Genomic DNA, 22,633 nt, shown 5'->3' with positions numbered 1-22,633 from the left:
GTAATGGCCTCTCATAACATGAATCTGTCTGAGTTGTCTTGGACCCTTTTGATGATTTCTCTAAAAAAATAGTGACGGTGAACAAGGGTTGACTATGAGAGACAGGGGAATATCGGTTGCAACACTCCTCCTCTTCTTTCCTGACTGTTTTAGCACCTCTTGCTCTCCTCTATATGTTCTTTATTGTTTTACATCTCAATATATTGAAGTAGGAAAATGTCTGCAGTATTGCATAGTTATGATCCTTTAAGCAGGTTTATGAAATAAGATGGAATAACTACCATCAGCTTGGTAAATGTCCAGTATATTCTAGATGTGTATGTTCTTATATTCTTTCTTCATTTTATTACACAGGAAATTGATTTGATTGACATTCTCTGGAGACAAGATATAGATCTTGGAGCGAGGCGCGAAGTCTTTGATTACTGTCATCGACAGAAGGAGTATGAGTTGGAGAAGCAGAAAAAACTTGAGCAGGAGCGTTTGGAAGCACTTCAACGAGAGCGAGAAAAAGCCTTACTGGCTCAGCTTCAGCTAGATGAAGAGACAGGGGAATTTGTTCCCATCCTGCCACCTCAGCATATTGAAGCGGAAACTGACAGAATTTCGAACAGTTCTTTACAGGTAACATAAGCAAACTTGATTTGGATCTTCATTTGTGTTCGTGTGCGACTAACTATACAATCTTTCATTTTTGAGGTAGGCAAGAACAGGTGTACTCCTCTTTGTTTATACAGATCCTTGCCATCTATAATGTTTGATTTTAGTATTTTACTAGTAAAATCATCCTCCAATGTCATTTTCAAGACCATTCACATTCACAGCAGTTCTCCTCCAGCTTCTCAAATTGCCCCATTCTTCTAACTGTGAGGAACAGACTTAGATTAGAGTTAGCTATTTTTTAAGTGGCCATCGTATTCTCTTACACTGATCATTTTCTTCATATCACTTTTTCACTTGAGTTGTTTTCCCTTGATTTAGAATTAATTTTTTTGTTCATTTTATTCTTTTTTACTCCTCATAGCAGTGAAGATGAACCAGATTAAATCAATTTAAAAATGTGTGCTCCTCAAACGAATTGTGTTTTCAGGCAATGGCTCTCCTTTCCCAATCTCATTTGGCTGAATAGCACTGTTTCACAAGGAAGCTGCACATGGCTGGTAGTCTCTCAAGAGTCACAGTGCCTTATATTTTTTGGGCCATGCAGTTGAATGGAGTCAATGTTACAAGTTTCGTGTGATCTGCTCCAAATTTTTTTACAAATATTTTTTCTCCAAAAACATTAATTGAAATCGGATTGGTTTTCAAATGGCAGATGGTGTTCATGTTCAATTTTCACATAAAATATCAGAATGTTGAGTGTTTTTATACAACACCTAAACCCCAAAATGTAAACTTTAATGCCTTGCAAGAAACACAGATACGTCCCAAATCATTCTGGATGTTTTATAAAGTATTGAGCACCTGCATGTTAGTAGGAGTTGTTGGTGGAAGAAAAAAATCAGAATACACCCAGACTCCTTTGTGGCACACCCCATGCCCCCATTACTCTCTCCTATACCTCTCCCCCTTCTGTTCTGCAGATGCAGTCAAAAACCTGTACAGTGGACAAATAATAGTGGGACATAGGAGAGTCCTGAATATGAGGGCTTTAGCTTTTGTTCAAGATTTTGTTTGTTTTCTTGTTATGTTGTCTGTTGTGGGAACCGATTGGAACCTTCCTCTTTAACTCCACATGGGTAGGAGATTTGATGGTTGAAATTGCGCACGTCCCGCTTCTTAGCGGTTCAGGAACCTATTCTACAAATTATGTAATTGAATACCCTGAATTGGTCTTATTTAGGACACTCGGAGCACGGTGAGCGCTGCACTAAGGAAGAAATTAGCTTGCATATAGTTTTAGACAAGAACAACTATCGTAAAATACGCCCAGCAGTTCATGCACTCGATGCAAAAGATCATTTGAGGTGTTCACATGGACTCAAGATTCCTGCCCAAAACTCCTATCCCTTAGTCAAGTATATGTTAACTATTAGATAAAAGCATCCCCCATTCTCTATTGATCCTTTATTATGTCTGAGGCCTCTCATCAGAAGGAAAGTTTGTGTTGAATAACTATTTAGCAAGTTACAGTAAACCTCAACTCCTAAATGTTAGGCAGATACAAGATACCAACACTTTAGGGATATTTGCCTTGACATGGTAGGCAAATGGCAGCAAGGGATATCTATCACCTTTTTTTTTAACTTTTTTCTCTCTTCTATCAGCCAGCTTGCTGCAGACACATCCAAATATTCTAATGGCAGGTACATTTAACAAACGTTTAAACTCTTTGTAAGTTTCAGTACTTTGTATTCTCGATTTTTATTACTTCAGACTTTGAGGTTGACTGAATCAATATTGCCTCTGAATAGACAGTCCTCTTTCAATTTTTATCTATCGAAAAATCCATTACAAAGCATCCTATTGACCTTTTTAGCAGCATTGGTCACTGCAAATCATGAAATCTTGCAAAGGTCGTGACATACCGCATAGACAACAGAACTCTTGACTTTTTCGTGTCCACACCTGGGACAGTACGTTTTAAATATTTATGCTTTTCATGTTTTAGCTGTTGCATGGAATTACTTGGAGCATTGAGAAGTAGTCTTTTCATCACTGCCCAGTAAAGCAAAGACATCACTCCTCGCTAGCTAAAAGGAGAGCTGAATGTTGCACATTTCGTAAATTGACAGGCGACTATCAAAGATGGATTACACATGACCTGAAATATAACCCTCAAAATACCTTTTAGTATTTCAAAGCACTGCCTGGCAGATGTAAATTTTTCTAAAGTTATGAGACTATTGCTGTAGAAATAGTAACTTTTCCTTATTCTACTCAAACTTGGTATCCATGCAAGACATTTTTTAAACTGATATAGACTTCTAGCTGCAGATTCCTTACCTTAGACTATTCCCCAGGCGTCAGGCAGTATTTGAACATTTTCGAGCAGTACCCCCTGCATGCCGGTAGGTGGAGTCATTCAGCTCTGTGTCTGCGTGGACCATGCGCCATACCAGTTTGCTGACGTCTGTTCTTTTTTTTCTGCGCAACTCAGCACAGATATGTGAAGCACTACCACCTCTTTCAAAATTTTACTGGCTATTTGTAGACTTTGTCATAAATTTTTTGAGAATTCTTCTCCTGGTGTTCTAGGAATCTCCCCTAAGAAATAAGCTATGTGTTGCCAGTCACAGGCAGAAGTCTGTGACAGACCCACGCTTTTCTTTGGTGTTTGGAGCAGGACCACGACTATAATGCCTGCGAGGAGTGCTGTGCCATACACCTAAAAGCGCAGAGGAGCGTTTTCTCAAGCTCCTAGCCGCCAAATGATGGACGATCCCAGTCTTGCAAAAAGTCTGGGACCGCTCACGGAGCCAAAACCAACAGTTGTCTTGTGGATCCAAGTCGTCGGGTAAGCCCCACCAAAAGAACGAGTCAAAGACGTTGAAGAGGTCTTTGACTTCATCATGCTTATCCAAGGCCTCAGACGGGGCGCAGGAGCATCAGCAGACTAGGACTCTCTATTTGACTGAGCCTGTGCCAGGGTCTGCTCCACACCTCACTGACTATCCTGGAGCCGGGGCGACCCCAGCCTAACTAAAAGAGTTCTATGAGGCCATGAACCTCATATTTGGGCTGTTTGACCCCTTTGTAGTGTGTTTGCGCCCGTGGGTTTGGGAGGGCCCCCAACTGGATTCCCAGTTTGCCCTCCGTGTCAGTCGAGCCCCTTGTATCAGGTGCTGGATCTGTAGAGGCACCACTTGCAGGAAATGGCGTTGAAGAAGGTCACAATTCTGTATCAGCACTCCTGGTGCGGCCACGCCCCTAGGTGGTATCATCCCTCCCCATCTTTGTGCCGGACTCTGACACAGAGCCGAATGAGCTTTGTCTGATGCCAGCTCTGACGGTGACCGCGACTGTGCCCTCTGAGTTAGAGCCAGTGCCTTTTTCATTCAATAGGCCTGGAAAGGTAGACGAATGGGAGGGTACTAATGACCTATATGGTTATCAGAATCCCCTAGATGACACAGAGGACAACTGGTATGAGGAACTGGTGGATACCAGTGGATTAGACACCTCATGGGACACTGGCTTGGTCTTTCCCACTTCCATGACTATGCTTTGTTCACAATGGTGGTGCAAAGGGTGGCAGATGTCTTGGATCTTCAGTTGCCCTCCGTGGCAGTCGATACAAACATCTTGACTGAGGTACTTTAACCGGGATTTGCCCCCCTCCGAATCCTTAATCTCATTTAATAAAGCCCTTCCCGATGTCTGGCACCAGCCTGGTCCAAGCCATGCACAGGGGTTCCTGTGCACAGGACGATTGCCCAGCACTCCAACCTAGCAAGCTCGGTGGCCCAAGCCTCCACTTCCCGAGTCAATCCCATACATTCCCTACCACTGCACCATATAGGGAGTCCAAGAGGCTGGATACCCTCTCCAGTATGTTCTCTTCCACCAGCCTACCATTGCAGTGATTAAATACTGCGTGCTCTTGTGCCAATATGACCAATACAATCTGGAATTTGGTTGCTCAAGCGCTGCCGGTTGTATCAGAGGAGGCCTTAGCCATACTGTCACCAGCAATTGCAGATGATGGAGATGCAGAAAAGTTCAGCATCAGATACAGGTTTGAATACGACCGACTCAGTGGGCCAAGCAATTTCAGCACTGGTTGCCGCTAGACGCCATGCCTGGTTGAAAACTGATTTTTCGGGGTATGTCCAAGCTTCGCTTATGAACATGCCCTTTAGCTCTCGCCTTTTTGGTGAGAAGATGGACTCAGCGCTGTAGCTTTTTAAGGATAGGAAAGCTACGGCCAGGTCTTCGGGCCTTTCTATGTCCCCTCGCCAACCTCAGTCAATCTTCCTCCCTTTTCGTGGCTACGGAAGAGCCCCCAGCCACGTTTATTCCCACCTGTCAACCACAGGCAACAGACTTACTAGTCTTTTCTGAGTTGTGGACTCAATTCCCTTAGACCGTGTGGGGCCCCTTGCCAGAGGTTGACTCAGTCCACATCGCCCCCGGCAGTTAAAAACTCCAAATCCCTTTAGTGTGCCCTCATACCAACATCGACATTCAGTGGAAGGGAGGATCATCCATCACATGCACCACTGGCAGTCAATAACTTCCAGCAAGTGTGTTATACAGATTGTCCACAGGGGCTACTCCTTCTGCTTTCTGGACACCCATCACCCATACCATCCACTTATGACCTGCTGAAGGAGGACATCTCTCCTTGCTCAATCAGGAAGTGTTGGCTCTCCTATCCAAGGGAGCCATTGAAAAGGTGCTGGCTTCAGCAGTAGTTGCTATTCCCGCTGCTTTCTGGTGCCCAAGTAGGATGTAGGCCTTCTCCCTGTGCTAGACTTGCACCTTCTCAAGTTCTTCCTGAAAAAGGAGAAGGTTAAGATGCTAACACTAGCTCAGGACCTGACTGCCCTGGACCCTGGAGACTGGATGAGGCGTTGGACCTGCAGAACACGTATTTCCACATCCCGTCCTGCCTGCATACAGACATTACCTGTGGTTCATGTCGGGCCCGGAACTCTTTGTTTTCCCTCATCTCATTTGGCCATACCAGCACCCCTCGGTGTTCACTAAGGTGATGGCAGTGGTTGCAGCACATCTTCAGAGGTTGGAAGTTTTAGTCTTACCCTATCTTAGTGCCTGGCTCTTGAAGGCAGGCTTGACCCAGGCAGTCATCTCCTGACTCCCTCCAGACTATGGCAGACCTCCTGCACTCGCTGGGGTTGACTATCAACATGCCTAAGTCACACCTGACTCCCTTCTCAGATGCTCCCTTTCATCTGAGCAGTTCTAGAGACTCTGCAGTTTTTGATCTATCCTCCCGAGCGGCGTATCTAGGATAGTCATGCTATGATACCGATGTTTCAGCCTCTTTCCTGGATTTCGGTGAGACTGACTCAAAGGCTGTTCTGCCTCCTAGCTTCCTGCATCCTACTACTGACATATGCCCGTTGGCATAGGTGGGCTCTGCAGTGGGACCTGATGTTCCAGTGGACAAAGCATCAGGGGAGTCTCTTCAACATGGTCCAGATCTCAGAGAAAACTGTAAAAGACCTGCAGTAATGGCTGATGAACTGTGGTTAGGTCCGTGGCAGACCCCGCCCCAACCAGAGCTGACCGTAGTGGCCATCTGAGAGAGGTGAAGTTAGAAGACTTTGGTCTCTGGCAGAGTCAGGGCTCTATATCAACCTGTTGGAACTTTAAGCGATTAGATTGGCATTGAATACCTTTCTTCCCTTCTTAAGGGAAAGGCTGGTGCAGGTGTTCACGGACATCACCACCACCATATTGTACTTCAGCAAGCAGGGTAGGGGTGGTTTTGTGAACCCTTTGTCTAGAGGCCCTGCTTCTCTAGACATGGCTGGAACGTCAGGGCATTTTCCTGCTGATTCATCACCTGGCGGGCTTTCTGATTGAAACCAGTCCCAGGATGCTTGTTTCCGGTCCAGGGAAGACATGGCTTAGTAGTTCGGGCTGGACTGTTCCCATGATGCACAGGGTCAAGACTGATTTGCATGTAGCGGTGTCTGAACGGGGGTGGTGAAGTGAGCTAAAGAACAATGATGGATTCAACCCAGATCTGTGACTGGTGGTGAGTGTCTGAAAAGTTTCAGCGCTCCGTCCCCCCTCTCCTTGTGTGGGCTTTCCGAACACCATGGCGGATGAACTAATCTGTTGCTGCCTAGCGAATCACAAATGGTCTCTCCATCCGGGGGTAGTGTAAGGTCTCATTCAAGAGTGTGGAGAGCCTTGGTTTGATCGGTTTGCCACCGCTGAGAGCATGTAATGTCTGGAGTTCTGCATGCTGAAGTTTCCAAGGCAGTTCTCACTCAGACACTTCATCTCAAGTAGAGCTCCAGTCTCCTGTACGACTTTCTGCCAATATTACTCCTGTCCAGAGTTCTCGCAGAGATCAGGAACAAGTAATTGTGCACGGAGCTTCTGGTTTCCTGAGCTCGTGAGTATAAGCATTGGTCCTCCGGTCAGGATGCCTCTTCCGGAGTGTCTTCTGTCTGAGCAATGGGGGGAGGGTTCTCCACCCGAACCTGCATACCCTCCACCTTCATGCATGGAGATTGAGCATCGACAATTTACATTTTTCGACCTTCCTCTCAAAGTCTGGATTGTTCTTCTGGCAGTCAGGCGACCCTTCGCCAAGACACTATATGTCTGCCATTGGGACAAATTTATGGCATGGTGTGCATCTAAGAACATCGCTCTGCAGCTCTCTCAAGACTTGTTATTTGTTGTGTCAGTGCTCTTCTCTGGGCACAGTTGAAGGTTATCTGTCAGCCATTTCAGCATTTTTGTGGTTACCGGACCAGCCTGCTTTGGTCAAGTCACCCATTGTGACTTCAACACGTTTCATCTTATTCATCATGCCCCAGTGGGAATTAAATTAGTCTTGATCTTTTTAATATGCGTTCCCTTCAAACTGCTGCACAACTGTCCACTCTTTTTGCTAATCATTAAGATGGCTTTCCTAGTGGTCATAACATCGGCCAGGAAGGTCAGCAAAGTGCAGGCACTCACTGCTCACCCTCCTTAAACCACCTTCTACCCAGATAAACTTGTTCTTCAAACGTGTGCTTCCTTCCTTCCAAAGGTAGTGACACCTTTTTATGTAGGCCAAAACATCACCTTGCCCACCTCCGCCCCACCCTTCTAAAGAGGAGAAGAGACTTCACTGCCTGGACCCAGAAAGAGTGTTGTCGTTCTACATTGACCATTTTCAAGAGGTTAGGATGGACAATCAATTCTTCGTAGAGCATGTTGGAGCCAAGAAAGGGAAGGCTGTGCAGAAATGGGCCATCTTAAGATGGATAGTGCTTTGAATAACTATCTTCTAAGCATTGGCCAAGAAGCAACCCTCTGATGTCTTGCGTGCTCATTCTACAAGAGCCAAGGCTGCGACCATTGCGTTAGCTCCCAGAGTTCCTGTTCTGAATATCTGTCAGACTATTACGTGGGCATCTCGGTTCACGTCTGCAAAGCACTACTCTGGATGGTCAGGTCTGTTGTGAAAGACACTTTGCCTGTTTGGTCCTGCACGAGTGTTTGGTCAAAAATATGTTTCGCAGACCACCTCCAGGGAAATATTGATTGTGTATCTATTCTAAGGTAAGAAATCTGCGGCTATAAGTCTCTATGAGATGCATGAGTTACTATAGGTAAGACCTGATCTGGAAGAAACCCTTATCTAGCGGCAGATTCCGTACCAACCATCCTGCCCTCTTTGTTCTGAGATTACAGTGTAAAGTCACCCTTCTAAGGGCCTAAGAACTGTACACCAGTTTGCCAGTGTGCCTCTAGCCTCCGCGCTTCTGGCATGAAAAGTCTTGAAAAGCACACTGGGGTTGCGCCTACATAGGCACTGCACCGGTCACTCCAGACGAGGATGATGCTGATTTGGAGCCAAATTACACTACCTATTGGCGCACAGGGGAACTGCTTTAACATTTCTAGACCCAGTCTTATGCCAGGTGAGTATTCTAAGGTTTGGGGTATGTGTCTAGATAACCAGATAATGCATTACCAAAGGTAAGTAACTTATTCATTTAGTCATGCTCGGGTGTAGGTTGTTTATACATAGCACACCTTTTGTGATTATCTGCCTTTAATAAACTTGCTTCAGTCCAATCCATCCATCACTTGAAATATAGATGAGAAGTTAGCTTTTGTGCAGCACCGTAGCGTGACAATCTAATGGGAACTTTGAATAAAAAGAGATTTTGGGTTCTGGCTACCAGCTCAGGGAATCTTTTTTGGATCAGATCAGTAGATGGCAGAGTATGCTAAGAAACAGCTGCCAGACTCCAAAACTACTGTTACAGGGATTACTGTGTGTGTGAATGTCTGACATAATATCGACAGACAGAATATCGAAATACAAAAATATCGGCACAAAAATATCGACATCAAAAATATCGGAATCATATCTTCATAAAGGTAAGTACAAAAATATCGAAAAAATAATATTGTAGTACAAAAATATCGGAATTAAAAATATCGTTTTTTTAAATGTATTAATAATAATGTAAAAAATGTTAAAATACATATAATTTTACAAATATTAAATAAAAATATTAAAACAAAATTAAAACTAATACATATACATTTAAAATAAATAAAACACTTAATAATTTAATGTAATTTTTTTTGTTTTTTTGTTATTTAATTGATTTAATGTAATTTTTTTTGTTTGTACCCTGTACGCCTGTACCCCAAAAACCCAAAACTGACCCTGAACCCTAAAAATATCCCTGTACCCCAAAAACCCAAAACTGACCCTGAACCCTAAAAATACCCCTTTACCCAAAAACTGAAAACTGACCCTGAACCCTAAAAATACCCCTTTACCCAAAAACTGAAAACTGACCCTGAACCCTAAAAATACCCCTTTACCCAAAAACTGAAAACTGACCCTGAAGCCTAAAAATACCCCTTTACCCAAGAACTGAAAACTGACCCTTATCCCTAAAAATACCCCTTTACCCAAGAACTGAAAACTGACCCTGAACCCTAAACATACCCCTTTACCCAAAAACTGAAAACTGACCCTGAACCCTAAAAATACCCCTTTACCCAAAAACTGAAAACTGACCCAGAACCCTAAAAATACCCCTTTACCCAAGAACTGAAAACTGACCCTGAACCCTAAAAATACCCCTTTACCCAAAAACTGAAAACTGACCCTGAACCCTAAAAATACTCCTTTACTCAAATGTTTTTATTATTTAATTACCAATTAATTATTAACAATAACGTAAATATATTAGCACATTAGCTGTAATTAATTTAATTTAATAATTAATATTATTTTTCCCAATTAATTAAGAATAACAAAAAATTATATATAAAAAAATGTACTATAATTAATGTAATTAACTAATTAATATTAATTAATTACCAACTAATTAATAATTAAAAATATGTACAAAATTATATTAATTAATTAACTAATTAATATAAATTAATTACCAATTAATTATTAATTAAAATATGTACAAACTTATAATAATTAATTATTATTAAATTACTTCCCACCCTATTCCCCTATAAACCCATAACCCGCTACAGAACATATTTCTCAATTAATCAATTAATTAAAATTAATTAAAAAATAATTCTTAATTAATTAATAATTCCTACTAATTAATAATTAATTTAACATAATTAAATTACTTCCCTTCCCACCCTATTCCCCTATAAACCCACAACCCGCTACAGTAGTAAAAGACAATATTTAATTAAATTAATTAAAAATAAATAATAAAACATAATAAATACAATATAATATACACTAAATTTATTTAAAAATTGATATTAGTAACATCAAAGTTATTTATTTCGATATTATTGACATCGATATTTAAAACTTCGATATTACTGATATCATACTAATATCGATATTTAGACTGTCGATATTACTTACCTTCGATATTTTGTCCCATCGATATTTAAACTTCGATATTATTGTATATCGATATTTAAAACTCGATATTTTGTCTGTGTACCGTGTGTGTAGTGTCTGAAAAAATCAGATCATGAGAGACTGCTATATTGGTATACCGTCTCTGAACGCAGCTTTGCTTCTGAACTTCCACATTGAAATCCACATAACAATTTAGGCTCCCTCTTTGGAAGCATCTTTTCATCGAATGAAATTGATCTGGTGCGTGCATATTAAAAATGTGCAACCCTTTTCTTTCTGCCGTTCTCCTTATTCTGTTCGAATGCTGTACATGCAGAACGGTTCAGTCGAACTTTACTACCCACGCTTATAGCATTAGGAAGACATCCATCTACATGAGAGCTTTTCCATTTGATATAACTTGAAAGGTTTGACGAATGTGTTCCTTTTGGTCCAGCGACCCTGATGTGCATCATACTTGGAAATAGCCCTGCAGCCCTTTCATGACCTCGATGCTTTTTATAGTGCTTAATAGAACGGGGGAGAAGTACAGCCTTCTATCTAAGTAGAGAATTTGATGGAGGTTTTAAGTTTGATATTATACTATTCTATTGCTTATGTTTTTTCCCCGTTCCTTCTTATCTGAGGAAGTGTTTTATGCATAGTATAATATTAAGCTGGCCATTGCATACTATTTAGCTCGAAAGTAGAGTTTTGGAAAAAACAAACACCTTTTTGTTCCATTAAGTTGCTGTACGATTGGCGAAGTTGTCATAAAGAAAAAGTATCTCTAAGTGAAGTCACCACTGGCATAATTCACATGGCTGTTGTACCGCAACACTACTTTTGGATACATTGCAGGGATCTGCAAAATAGCCGAAAATACCCTGTGCACTCCTTTTGTAAGAATAACAGAGGTTCTCTGTAGTCATTCGTGACTGGTTCCTTTTCAGCCATAAATTACTTGCTAAGGCGCAAGAAATTGCTGCTTGCCTTCTGTGTTGTACTAAGAACAGCAAGCAGTGTATAGGGGGAATCAACCAAACCTGGAATTGAGATTTAGTAATGGAGTTCTAAGAATGTTGTTGAACTGTCAGAGAAACAAATAATTGTACTGATTTATAAGTAGTGCCTGGAATGTATATTATAAAAAGACGCATTAGCAGAGCCAAGACTTCTGGCTTGCAGTTTCAGTCCTGACTAAAATATTTAACAAAAGCCTGCTGCAGTGAAACTAAACAAAATAACAACCCATTAATTTATGTATACAGTGCATCTGTGAGATAAAAATGTTAAGTGAATTGATTCAGTTTTCTTTTGAAGTTATAAAATGGTCCCTCATTTAGGACAGTGCAAGCACTTGATGGGAGGCAGAATGGTCAACCAAACAGCCAATACCATAAAGAGACAGTAATACTGATCTGTAAAGCTCCAAAGCTCTTTTTGTGTCTATTTTAAAGAGTTGGTATCAATAAGACTTTGCAGAGAGGTGTGCTGTCAAGCCAGACAAAACAACCAATGACATTCTGGCATCTGCGCAAGAAGAATTACATCTAAAAGTTAAAAAAATATGTATTCTAACGGTTGCTTTTGCACACAATGTGTATTTATGCATGACATTACTAACACTTTGTAGTGAAGACTGGGAATGGGGCTGCCTTCTGTGAAATTTGTTATCGAGGTGGGCAGAGCATCGGTGTCCATATTCACCTTATTGGGCCTTTACTCATGGTCCATTTTGTGAAGAGTAGCATGCTATGCGTTCTCAGAAATCACTAGGTGCCTCATCTGGCATATGAAATACTACAGTAGCTGCAATAGCAATGCAAGCGCTTGGTTGAACCCGATTGGGTTTGAACCACGGTTGACCTTGTTCTTTTGTTGGGGGATTCCTCGGTCCCAGGTTCTCACTCTTCCAGGCAGCTCCGAGGCACTCTCCTCGTCCCGAAGCCTGCCAGCCCTTCACCGCAGGGTTTGAGCCCTTCCTGAGCCTGCTGGTCTCCTCATCCCGCCGCAGTGTGTCTGGTAGTTTGTGCTCTGCAACCCCTATTCTGTGCCCATTTTCACTTTATTTAGCCTGTTTTAGTAGTATTTGTAGTTAGGGAAGCCTTGCCCTCTGTGCCCCGCTGTCCGTTTTGCCTTCTCTACGACGTGCCCCCTGTTGTCCCTGCTCGCCCCCCTCGCCGCTGCATCCCCTGAGGCCCTGTCCCCTTCCGTGGACCCTCGGTGCCCCCTGCCACCCGCCTCCCAGCTGCTCCTCCCTCCCACCTCCCCTTATATGGCGGCTGCTGCGCGGCCACGCAGCGGACGCGCTCAGCAGTCGCGCTGCTGGCGCACCGAAGGCGCGCCTAAGGCAAGCCCGTCTGCGCCAGTCCGCGCTTGGACTTTACCCAGCGCTAGAACCCCCGGCCCCCGCACCAGCCATGAAGACCGCCTCCGATACGACGCCAGCACCCTCAATGCTCTCAACCCAGGACGGACCCTCACCTGCTGCAGGGCCGCCCGGAAGCGCATCAACGGTCCCTTCGCTTGCCGGAACTGAACTTCTCCTGCATCAAAGACCCCGAGACACCCGCCACGACAGAACACAACCAGCTCCGATGCATCCTGATCAACACCCGCTCAGCATGCAAACACGCCGTCGAGCTCTGGGACCTACTCGACACCATATCACCAGACGTCGCCTTCCTGACCGAGACCTGGATCAACAAAGCCTCCTCTCCAGACATCGCCATAGCCATCCCCGATGGATACAAGATCGCCCGCAGAGACCGCACCAACGGAGTTGGAGGAGGAATCGCTATTGTCCACAAGAAGACCATCAGGGTCTCGACAAACACTGACGACACTCTCAGCATCGCTGAACACATGCACTTTCAAATCCACACGGACCCCAAGACCACCCTAAGATGCACCCTCGTCTACAGACCACCCGGACCCCGACCACAATTCTGTGACTCCATCTCCGACTTCATCAGCACGCAATGACCTCCCTCGACTACATCATCCTCGGAGACCTGAACTCCCATCTGGAGAACAACAACGACAGCAACACCTCCACTCTGATGGACAACCTCGCCAACCTCTGCCTTAAACAGCTTGTCACAACGCCGACCCACATGGCCAGACACACGCTCAACTCCATCTTCTCCTCAAGCCCCCACGTTTCCTTCTGCCACGTCTCCGAACCCTCCTTTACCTAGCACCACTGCATCCACTTCACCTTCCGGAAACCCGTTGCACATCACCGCACCCTACAGACCCCCCGCCGCTGCTGGGGCAAAATCACCGAAGCTCAACTACAGGCAAACCTCGCACTCAACCCACCGACCAACCCCTCCAACCCAGACGATGGTGCGCGCACCCTCAGGCGATGGGTGGACGACTGCGCCAACGCTTTAGTCCCGCCAAAAAAGCAAACCCTCAAAGACACCAGCAAGAGAGACAACTGGTTCACCCAGGAACTCCTAGAGTCAAAGCGCACCTGCCGGATGTTGGAGAATATATGGCACAGCGAGAAGTCGCCGGGCAGCCGCTCAGCCCACAAAGACGCCATCCGCAACCACCACCACTTCATCATTACCGCCAAGAGAACCTCCTTCAAAGACCGCCTCGACTACAATGCACACAATAGCAAAGAGCTCTTCAACGCCGTGAAGAAACTCTCCAACCCCAGCTCCAACGCCTATGACATCCCGCCGTCGCAAGCCCTGTGCGACTCCCCGCCACCTTCTTCCACCGCAAGATCACCGACATCCACAACAGCTTCAACCCCCGGACGACCCTAACAGGCCCCAACACGCCCGACCCGCCAGACCCACCACACCCCACCCCACCGACCACGACCCCTGACAACCTGGGCTAACGTGAGCATCGAAGACACAATCAAGACCATGGGCACAATCCACTCCGACTCGCCGTCTGACCCTCTTCCACACCACATCTTCAATAAAGCCGGCAGCTCCATCGCACCCCCCCTGCGCAACATCATCAACCTCTCCTTCGAGACCACGACCTCCCCTGAGAGCTGGAAACATGCAGAGATCAACGCCCTACTGAAAAAACCCAAGGCGGACCCATGCAAACTCAAAAACTTCGGGCCCATCTCCCTGCTTCTGTTCCCAGCTAAGGTCATCGAGAAGATAGTCAACATCCAGCTCTCCCGCTACCTCGAAGACAACCGCATCCTGGATCCCTCCGCGTCAGGATTCCGCAGCAACCACAGCACCGAGACCGCCCTCCTCGCCGCCACAGACGACATCAGGATCCTACTGGACAATGGCAAGACGACGGCCCTCATCCTTCTGGACCTCTCCGCCGCCTTCAACACCGTCTGCCACCGCACACTACGCACACGACTACACGACACAGGGATCCGAGACAAGGCCCTGGACTGGACCTCCTCCCTCCTCTCCGGCAGAACCCAGAGAGTCCGCCTCCCCCGTTCCGATCCGAAGCCTGCGAGATAATCTGCGGCGTCCCACAAGGATCCTCCCTCAGCCCGACGACGCTGTTCAAAGTCTACATGGCGCCTCTCGCACGCATCGCCCGACATCACTACCTCAACATAATCTCCTACGCCGACGACACGCAACTGATCATCTACCTCACCAAGGACCCCCTCACCGCCAAATCCAATCTCCACCAGGGAATGAAGGCCGTCGCCGACTGGATGAAGGATAGCCGCCTTAAGCTGAACACAGACAAGACTGAGATCCTCGTCCTCGGGCCCAACCCCTCAGCATGGGAGGACTCCTGGTGGCCCGCATCGCTGGGGACACCCCCCGCACCTACCAACCACACACACAACCTGGGAGTCATCCTCAACTCGAAACTCACCATGACCAAACAAGTCAACGCTGTCTCCTCCACCTGCTTCAACACCCTCTGTATGCTCCGCAATATCTAAAGATGGATCCCGACAGACACAAGGAAAACAGTCACCCAGGCCCTAGTCCGCAGCAGACTCGACTACGGAAACGCCCTCTACGCCGTAGCCCCGACCAAGCTCATCAACAGACTGCAAAAAACCCAGAAGGCCTCTGCACGCCTGATCCTCGACGTCCTGCGCCGCGACCACATCACCCCTCACCTGAGGAACCTGCACTGGCTCCCCATCGACAAACGAATCTCCTTCAAGCTCCTGATACAGGCACACAAGGTACTCCACAAGACCGGCCCAGCCTGTCTCAACAGTCTGCTCTCCTTCTACATACCCAACAGGAATCTCTGCTCTGCAGACCACTCCCTGGCCACCGTCCCACGCATCCGTAGAACCACAGCCGGAGGCAGATCCTTCTGTCACCGCGCCGCCAAGACCTGGAACAACCTCCCCATCAAACCGAAGACCTTCTAACCTTCAGGAGACGACTCAAGACCTGGCTGTTTGACCAGTAGCAACTCCCCACCCCCCAACTCCCTTCCCTCAGCGCCTTGAAATCCTTGCGCGTAAGTAGTGCGCTTTACAGATTGATTGATTGATTGTTCATATCAGTACACATGAGCGGTTTCAGATTAACATCCACAGTTCAAATGTGCTCAGATACCCTGGTGCATTGTAGCTCTGTGTAATAAGCACTTTACTTTTTTTGTTGTTATTTGCTGAAGACAAAAAAGGCTATTGTTACAAAATGTGACCACTTTCTTTAATTCCGTTTATTAAAACTACTCTCGTGAACCTTCCTCATGCTAGGTTTGATATAAAACATGCAAATAGAAATGGAATGGAATGGAATGTTCTCTTAACATCAAGATAGCATGACGACTCTTCTGGATGTATTTTCTGGTGAAAACTTACTTCATCTAATTGAAACTTGTTCAGAACATTGATTTAACATAAAATAAAAAAAAATGAATAAGTGTTTGGGTGTTGCCATTCTAAATTTCTTTTTCTTTATTTACTTGCAGAATAAACAACCGTTGCAACAGAGCGATGGTGCTTTGTCATTTGCTGAGTGTATGCAACTTTTAGCAGACTCATTTCCATTTGTCATTGAGGAAGAGGTAAATCTTACTGAAGTTTAGAACACTAACAATAAAAAAAATAATCTAACTTGTTATATTTGCTTTCTAGTATTGGAATGAGATTTCTAGAACTTTTATGTTTTGTCCGTGTAGCCTCACTAACATTATGATCGGCTTCCAACAAAGGTAGCAATGTGAGAGAGCATACGTCTGACCAACATTGGCATCGAGAGGGTACCTGAAGTTGCCAGCTGGTGGTAAAAGTCCTTAAGTGTTTTAGAGGCACATGCATCAAAGTTTTATTTTGCGATTACCAAATAGCGATTTTTTTTCCCCTCAAAATCGCTTTTTGGTAATCGCAAAATACAATGCAACAAAACAGAGAGCAAATAGTGATTCTCTCATTGTGATTCCTTAAGAATCGCAAATGCAATTAGGGAATCGCTATTGGCAATTGTGACTCCATACTTTCCTATGGGCCTCAAGCCCATAGGTGAAAATGGACTTGCATTTGCTAAATTTCGATTAACTAATTGGTAATGGTAAATTAGGTAATGCCCGGGTGCCTAAGGCCCCCCCCTAAGACGCCCCTAAAAGTGGCACATGTAAGGCACACACAGGCCACCTATGGGCTTTATTAGTTTGACCAGAGGGGTGATTTATCGATTGAAAAGGGTGGTGCTTAGTGATGAGTCCTGCGGTACCCCAGAGGGCAAAATGAATTGTTTTGACTTAGTTGCCCAAGGCCACATGGTTTCTTCTGTCAGTTAGAAAGTCGTTAAGTATGGTCAGAGCTGCGCCACTTATTCCTTACTCCATTAGTCGGTTGATTAAAATGGTGTGGTTGAACGTGTCAAAGGCCGCCGAGAGCTCGAGTAAGATCAAGACGGCTTGACCGCCATTATCCGTGATCCATCTGAGTTCCTCTGAGTTGGCAAGCAAGGCTGTTTCTGTGCTATGAACCTTTATAAAACCATATTGGGAAGGATCCAGCAAATTGTTATTGTCAATGCAAGCCATCAGTTCGTTATTTAGTGCTTTTTCAAGTAGTTTGGCCGGAAAAGGAATTCTGGAGCTGGGCCTGTAACTACTCGGTTTCTGTGGATCACAATTGCTTTTTTTCAGTAGGGGCAGGATGGATACCACCTTCCATTCGGCGGGCATGTGTCCTGCACTGATCACTTTGTTCATAATAGATCTGCATACTCAGTGAATGCAGTGTGGTGGGACAAGAAGAATTTCCACCGATTTCAGGTCTTTGTCAAATAAAATTGTGATCTCCTCCAGTTTGCCCTCGGTTTGCAATGTCTGTATGGGTTTTAGTGTAACCCACCTAACTGATATCACAATTTCCTCACCTCTATTTTGTTTTACAGATTATTATTGAATTGTCTCATTTTGTGTAGCTTGGATTAGTGAAGGAGTAAGTCATGCTGGATTTCAGGAGGATATTGTGGGCTTCATTACAAGTTGCACGGTACTAGCAGGATGCAGATTCTACATAGGTAATGGGGATTTGCAGGGAAGGGGGAAAAGATTCCCTGCCAAAGGAAAAAGCAATACATATCCTCCCCATGCTGAAAATAAATGCTCGGGTCAGGGACATGGCTGCCATTAGAGAAAAACGATTTACAAAATGGGGGGTGGTGATGAACAGAGTGTCTGAGTTAAACAGACCACTCTTACCCAGTCCAAAGATCAGGGCTTGATCCATCACCGTTATTTATCTCACTGCCCCATCCCAGCTCAGAACCTGGCTATATGCAAATCAGTCTGTCCCTGGCCCAGTGCATCATGGGAACAGGGCAGACTAAACTACCAAGCCAATTCTTCACCAGAAAGGAGACAAGCTACCGGGGACCGGTTTCTGGCATTTCAGCCTTCTTCGGCCCGGCTTGCTTGAATCCTGATGGAGCAGTGAGAAAGGGACTCATGTCTTAGTATACCCTGCCACACCTATAGTGGCCAAAAACGATTTACAAAATGGGGGGTGGTGATGAACAGAGTGTCTGAGTTAAACAGACCACTCTTACCCAGTCCAAAGATCAGGGCTTGATCCATCACCGTTATTTATCTCACTGCCCCATCCCAGCTCAGAACCTGGCTATATGCAAATCAGTCTGTCCCTGGCCCAGTGCATCATGGAAACAGGGCAGACTAAACTACCAAGCCAATTCTTCACCAGAAAGGAGACAAGCTACCGGGGACCGGTTTCTGGCATTTCAGCCTTCTTCGGCCCGGCTTGCTTGAATCCTGATGGAGCAGTGAGAAAGGGACTCATGTCTGAGTATACCCTGCCACACCTATAGTGGCCAAAAACGATTTACAAAATGGGGGGTGGTGATGAACAGAGTGTCTGAGTTAAACAGACCACTCTTACCCAGTCCAAAGATCAGGGCTTGATCCATCACCGTTATTTATCTCACTGCCCCATCCCAGCTCAGAACCTGGCTATATGCAAATCAGTCTGTCCCTGGCCCAGTGCATCATGGGAACAGGGCAGACTAAACTACCAAGCCAATTCTTCACCAGAAAGGAGACAAGCTACCGGGGACCGGTTTCTGGCATTTCAGCCTTCTTCGGCCCGGCTTGCTTGAATCCTGATGGAGCAGTGAGAAAGGGACTCATGTCTGAGTATACCCTGCCACACCTATAGTGGCCAAAAACGATTTACAAAATGGGGGGTGGTGATGAACAGAGTGTCTGAGTTAAACAGACCACTCTTACCCAGTCCAAAGATCAGGGCTTGATCCATCACCGTTATTTATCTCACTGCCCCATCCCAGCTCAGAACCTGGCTATATGCAAATCAGTCTGTCCCTGGCCCAGTGCATCATGGGAACAGGGCAGACTAAACTACCAAGCCAATTCTTCACCAGAAAGGAGACAAGCTACCGGGGACCGGTTTCTGGCATTTCAGCCTTCTTCGGCCCGGCTTGCTTGAATCCTGATGGAGCAGTGAGAAAGGGACTCATGTCTGAGTATACCCTGCCACACCTATAGTGGCCAAAAACGATTTACAAAATGGGGGGTGGTGATGAACAGAGTGTCTGAGTTAAACAGACCACTCTTACCCAGTCCAAAGATCAGGGCTTGATCCATCACCGTTATTTATCTCACTGCCCCATCCCAGCTCAGAACCTGGCTATATGCAAATCAGTCTGTCCCTGGCCCAGTGCATCATGGGAACAGGGCAGACTAAACTACCAAGCCAATTCTTCACCAGAAAGGAGACAAGCTACCGGGGACCGGTTTCTGGCATTTCAGCCTTCTTCGGCCCGGCTTGCTTGAATCCTGATGGAGCAGTGAGAAAGGGACTCATGTCTGAGTATACCCTGCCACACCTATAGTGGCCAAAAACGATTTACAAAATGGGGGGTGGTGATGAACAGAGTGTCTGAGTTAAACAGACCACTCTTACCCAGTCCAAAGATCAGGGCTTGATCCATCACCGTTATTTATCTCACTGCCCCATCCCAGCTCAGAACCTGGCTATATGCAAATCAGTCTGTCCCTGGCCCAGTGCATCATGGGAACAGGGCAGACTAAACTACCAAGCCAATTCTTCACCAGAAAGGAGACAAGCTACCGGGGACCGGTTTCTGGCATTTCAGCCTTCTTCGGCCCGGCTTGCTTGAATCCTGATGGAGCAGTGAGAAAGGGACTCATGTCTGAGTATACCCTGCCACACCTATAGTGGCCAAAAACGATTTACAAAATGGGGGGTGGTGATGAACAGAGTGTCTGAGTTAAACAGACCACTCTTACCCAGTCCAAAGATCAGGGCTTGATCCATCACCGTTATTTATCTCACTGCCCCATCCCAGCTCAGAACCTGGCTATATGCAAATCAGTCTGTCCCTGGCCCAGTGCATCATGGGAACAGGGCAGACTAAACTACCAAGCCAATTCTTCACCAGAAAGGAGACAAGCTACCGGGGACCGGTTTCTGGCATTTCAGCCTTCTTCGGCCCGGCTTGCTTGAATCCTGATGGAGCAGTGAGAAAGGGACTCATGTCTGAGTATACCCTGCCACACCTATAGTGGCCAAAAACGATTTACAAAATGGGGGGTGGTGATGAACAGAGTGTCTGAGTTAAACAGACCACTCTTACCCAGTCCAAAGATCAGGGCTTGATCCATCACCGTTATTTATCTCACTGCCCCATCCCAGCTCAGAACCTGGCTATATGCAAATCAGTCTGTCCCTGGCCCAGTGCATCATGGGAACAGGGCAGACTAAACTACCAAGCCAATTCTTCACCAGAAAGGAGACAAGCTACCGGGGACCGGTTTCTGGCATTTCAGCCTTCTTCGGCCCGGTGTTGGATCTAGCCCTGATCTCTTGACTGGGTGAGAGCTTTCTGCTTAATTCAGAGACTCTGTCCCTCACCACCCCTTGTTGTAAATATTTTTGTCCACCCTAAGCGTGGAAGGGTATTCTCAGATGTGAGACCCTGCTCATTGCACCATCAGGATTCAAGCAAACCGGGCCGAAGACGGCTGTAATGCCAGAAACCGGTCCCCGGGAGCTTGTTTCCTTCCCAGTGTAAGAATTGGCTTTTGTAGTTTGGTTTGCCCTGTTCCCATCATGCACTGGGACAGGAACAGACTAATTTGCATACAGCCAGGTTCTGAAACTGGGATGGTGCAGTGAGCTAAAAAACGGTGTTGGATCTAGCCCTGATCTCTTGACTGGGTGAGAGCTTTCTGCTTAATTCAGAGACTCTGTCCCTCACCACCCCTTGTTGTAAATATTTTTGTCCACCCTAAGCGTGGAAGGGTATTCTCAGATGTGAGACCCTTGCTCATTGCACCATCAGGATTCAAGCAAACCGGGCCGAAGACGGCTGTAATGCCAGAAACCGGTCCCCGGGAGCTTGTTTCCTTCCCAGTGTAAGAATTGGCTTTTGTAGTTTGGTTTGCCCTGTTCCCATCATGCACTGGGACAGGAACAGACTAATTTGCATACAGCCAGGTTCTGAAACTGGGATGGTGCAGTGAGCTAAAAAACGGTGTTGGATCTAGCCCTGATCTCTTGACTGGGTGAGAGCTTTCTGCTTAATTCAGAGACTCTGTCCCTCACCACCCCTTGTTGTTAATATTTTTGTCCACCCTAAGCGTGGAAGGGTATTCTCAGATGTGAGACCCTTGCTCATTGCACCATCAGGATTCAAGCAAACCGGGCCGAAGACGGCTGTAATGCCAGAAACCGGTCCCCGGGAGCTTGTTTCCTTCCCAGTGTAAGAATTGGCTTTTGTAGTTTGGTTTGCCCTGTTCCCATCATGCACTGGGACAGGAACAGACTAATTTGCATACAGCCAGGTTCTGAAACTGGGATGGTGCAGTGAGCTAAAAAACGGTGTTGGATCTAGCCCTGATCTCTTGACTGGGTGAGAGCTTTCTGCTTAATTCAGAGACTCTGTCCCTCACCACCCCTTGTTGTAAATATTTTTGTCCACCCTAAGCGTGGAAGGGTATTCTCAGATGTGAGACCCTTGCTCATTGCACCATCAGGATTCAAGCAAACCGGGCCGAAGACGGCTGTAATGCCAGAAACCGGTCCCCGGGAGCTTGTTTCCTTCCCAGTGTAAGAATTGGCTTTTGTAGTTTGGTTTGCCCTGTTCCCATCATGCACTGGGACAGGAACAGACTAATTTGCATACAGCCAGGTTCTGAAACTGGGATGGTGCAGTGAGCTAAAAAACGGTGTTGGATCTAGCCCTGATCTCTTGACTGGGTGAGAGCTTTCTGCTTAATTCAGAGACTCTGTCCCTCACCACCCCTTGTTGTAAATATTTTTGTCCACCCTAAGCGTGGAAGGGTATTCTCAGATGTGAGACCCTTGCTCATTGCACCATCAGGATTCAAGCAAACCGGGCCGAAGACGGCTGTAATGCCAGAAACCGGTCCCCGGGAGCTTGTTTCCTTCCCAGTGTAAGAATTGGCTTTTGTAGTTTGGTTTGCCCTGTTCCCATCATGCACTGGGACAGGAACAGACTAATTTGCATACAGCCAGGTTCTGAAACTGGGATGGTGCAGTGAGCTAAAAAACGGTGTTGGATCTAGCCCTGATCTCTTGACTGGGTGAGAGCTTTCTGCTTAATTCAGAGACTCTGTCCCTCACCACCCCTTGTTGTAAATATTTTTGTCCACCCTAAGCGTGGAAGGGTATTC

General features: G+C 45.9%; 1 protein-coding gene across 3 annotated transcripts in view; it reads left to right on the top strand.

Moving 5' to 3' along the window:
- The window catches only part of NFE2L2 (NFE2 like bZIP transcription factor 2), a 145,994-nt gene that overhangs the window by 103,112 nt on the left and 20,249 nt on the right, over nucleotides 1-22,633 (top strand). For all 3 annotated transcript variants that reach the window (XM_086956194.1, XM_086956193.1, XM_086956191.1), the window contains exons 2-3: nucleotides 355-624; nucleotides 16,400-16,495. In XM_086956194.1, the coding sequence (XP_086812320.1) occupies nucleotides 355-624; nucleotides 16,400-16,495 (366 nt within the window). The remainder of the gene's footprint in view (nucleotides 1-354; nucleotides 625-16,399; nucleotides 16,496-22,633) is intronic.

Source organism: Lissotriton vulgaris, chromosome 2_1 (assembly GCF_964263255.1).
Source record: "Lissotriton vulgaris chromosome 2_1, aLisVul1.2, whole genome shotgun sequence".
Classification (NCBI taxonomy): domain Eukaryota; kingdom Metazoa; phylum Chordata; class Amphibia; order Caudata; family Salamandridae; genus Lissotriton; species Lissotriton vulgaris.
This window is presented reverse-complemented; position numbering and strand designations above follow the sequence as displayed.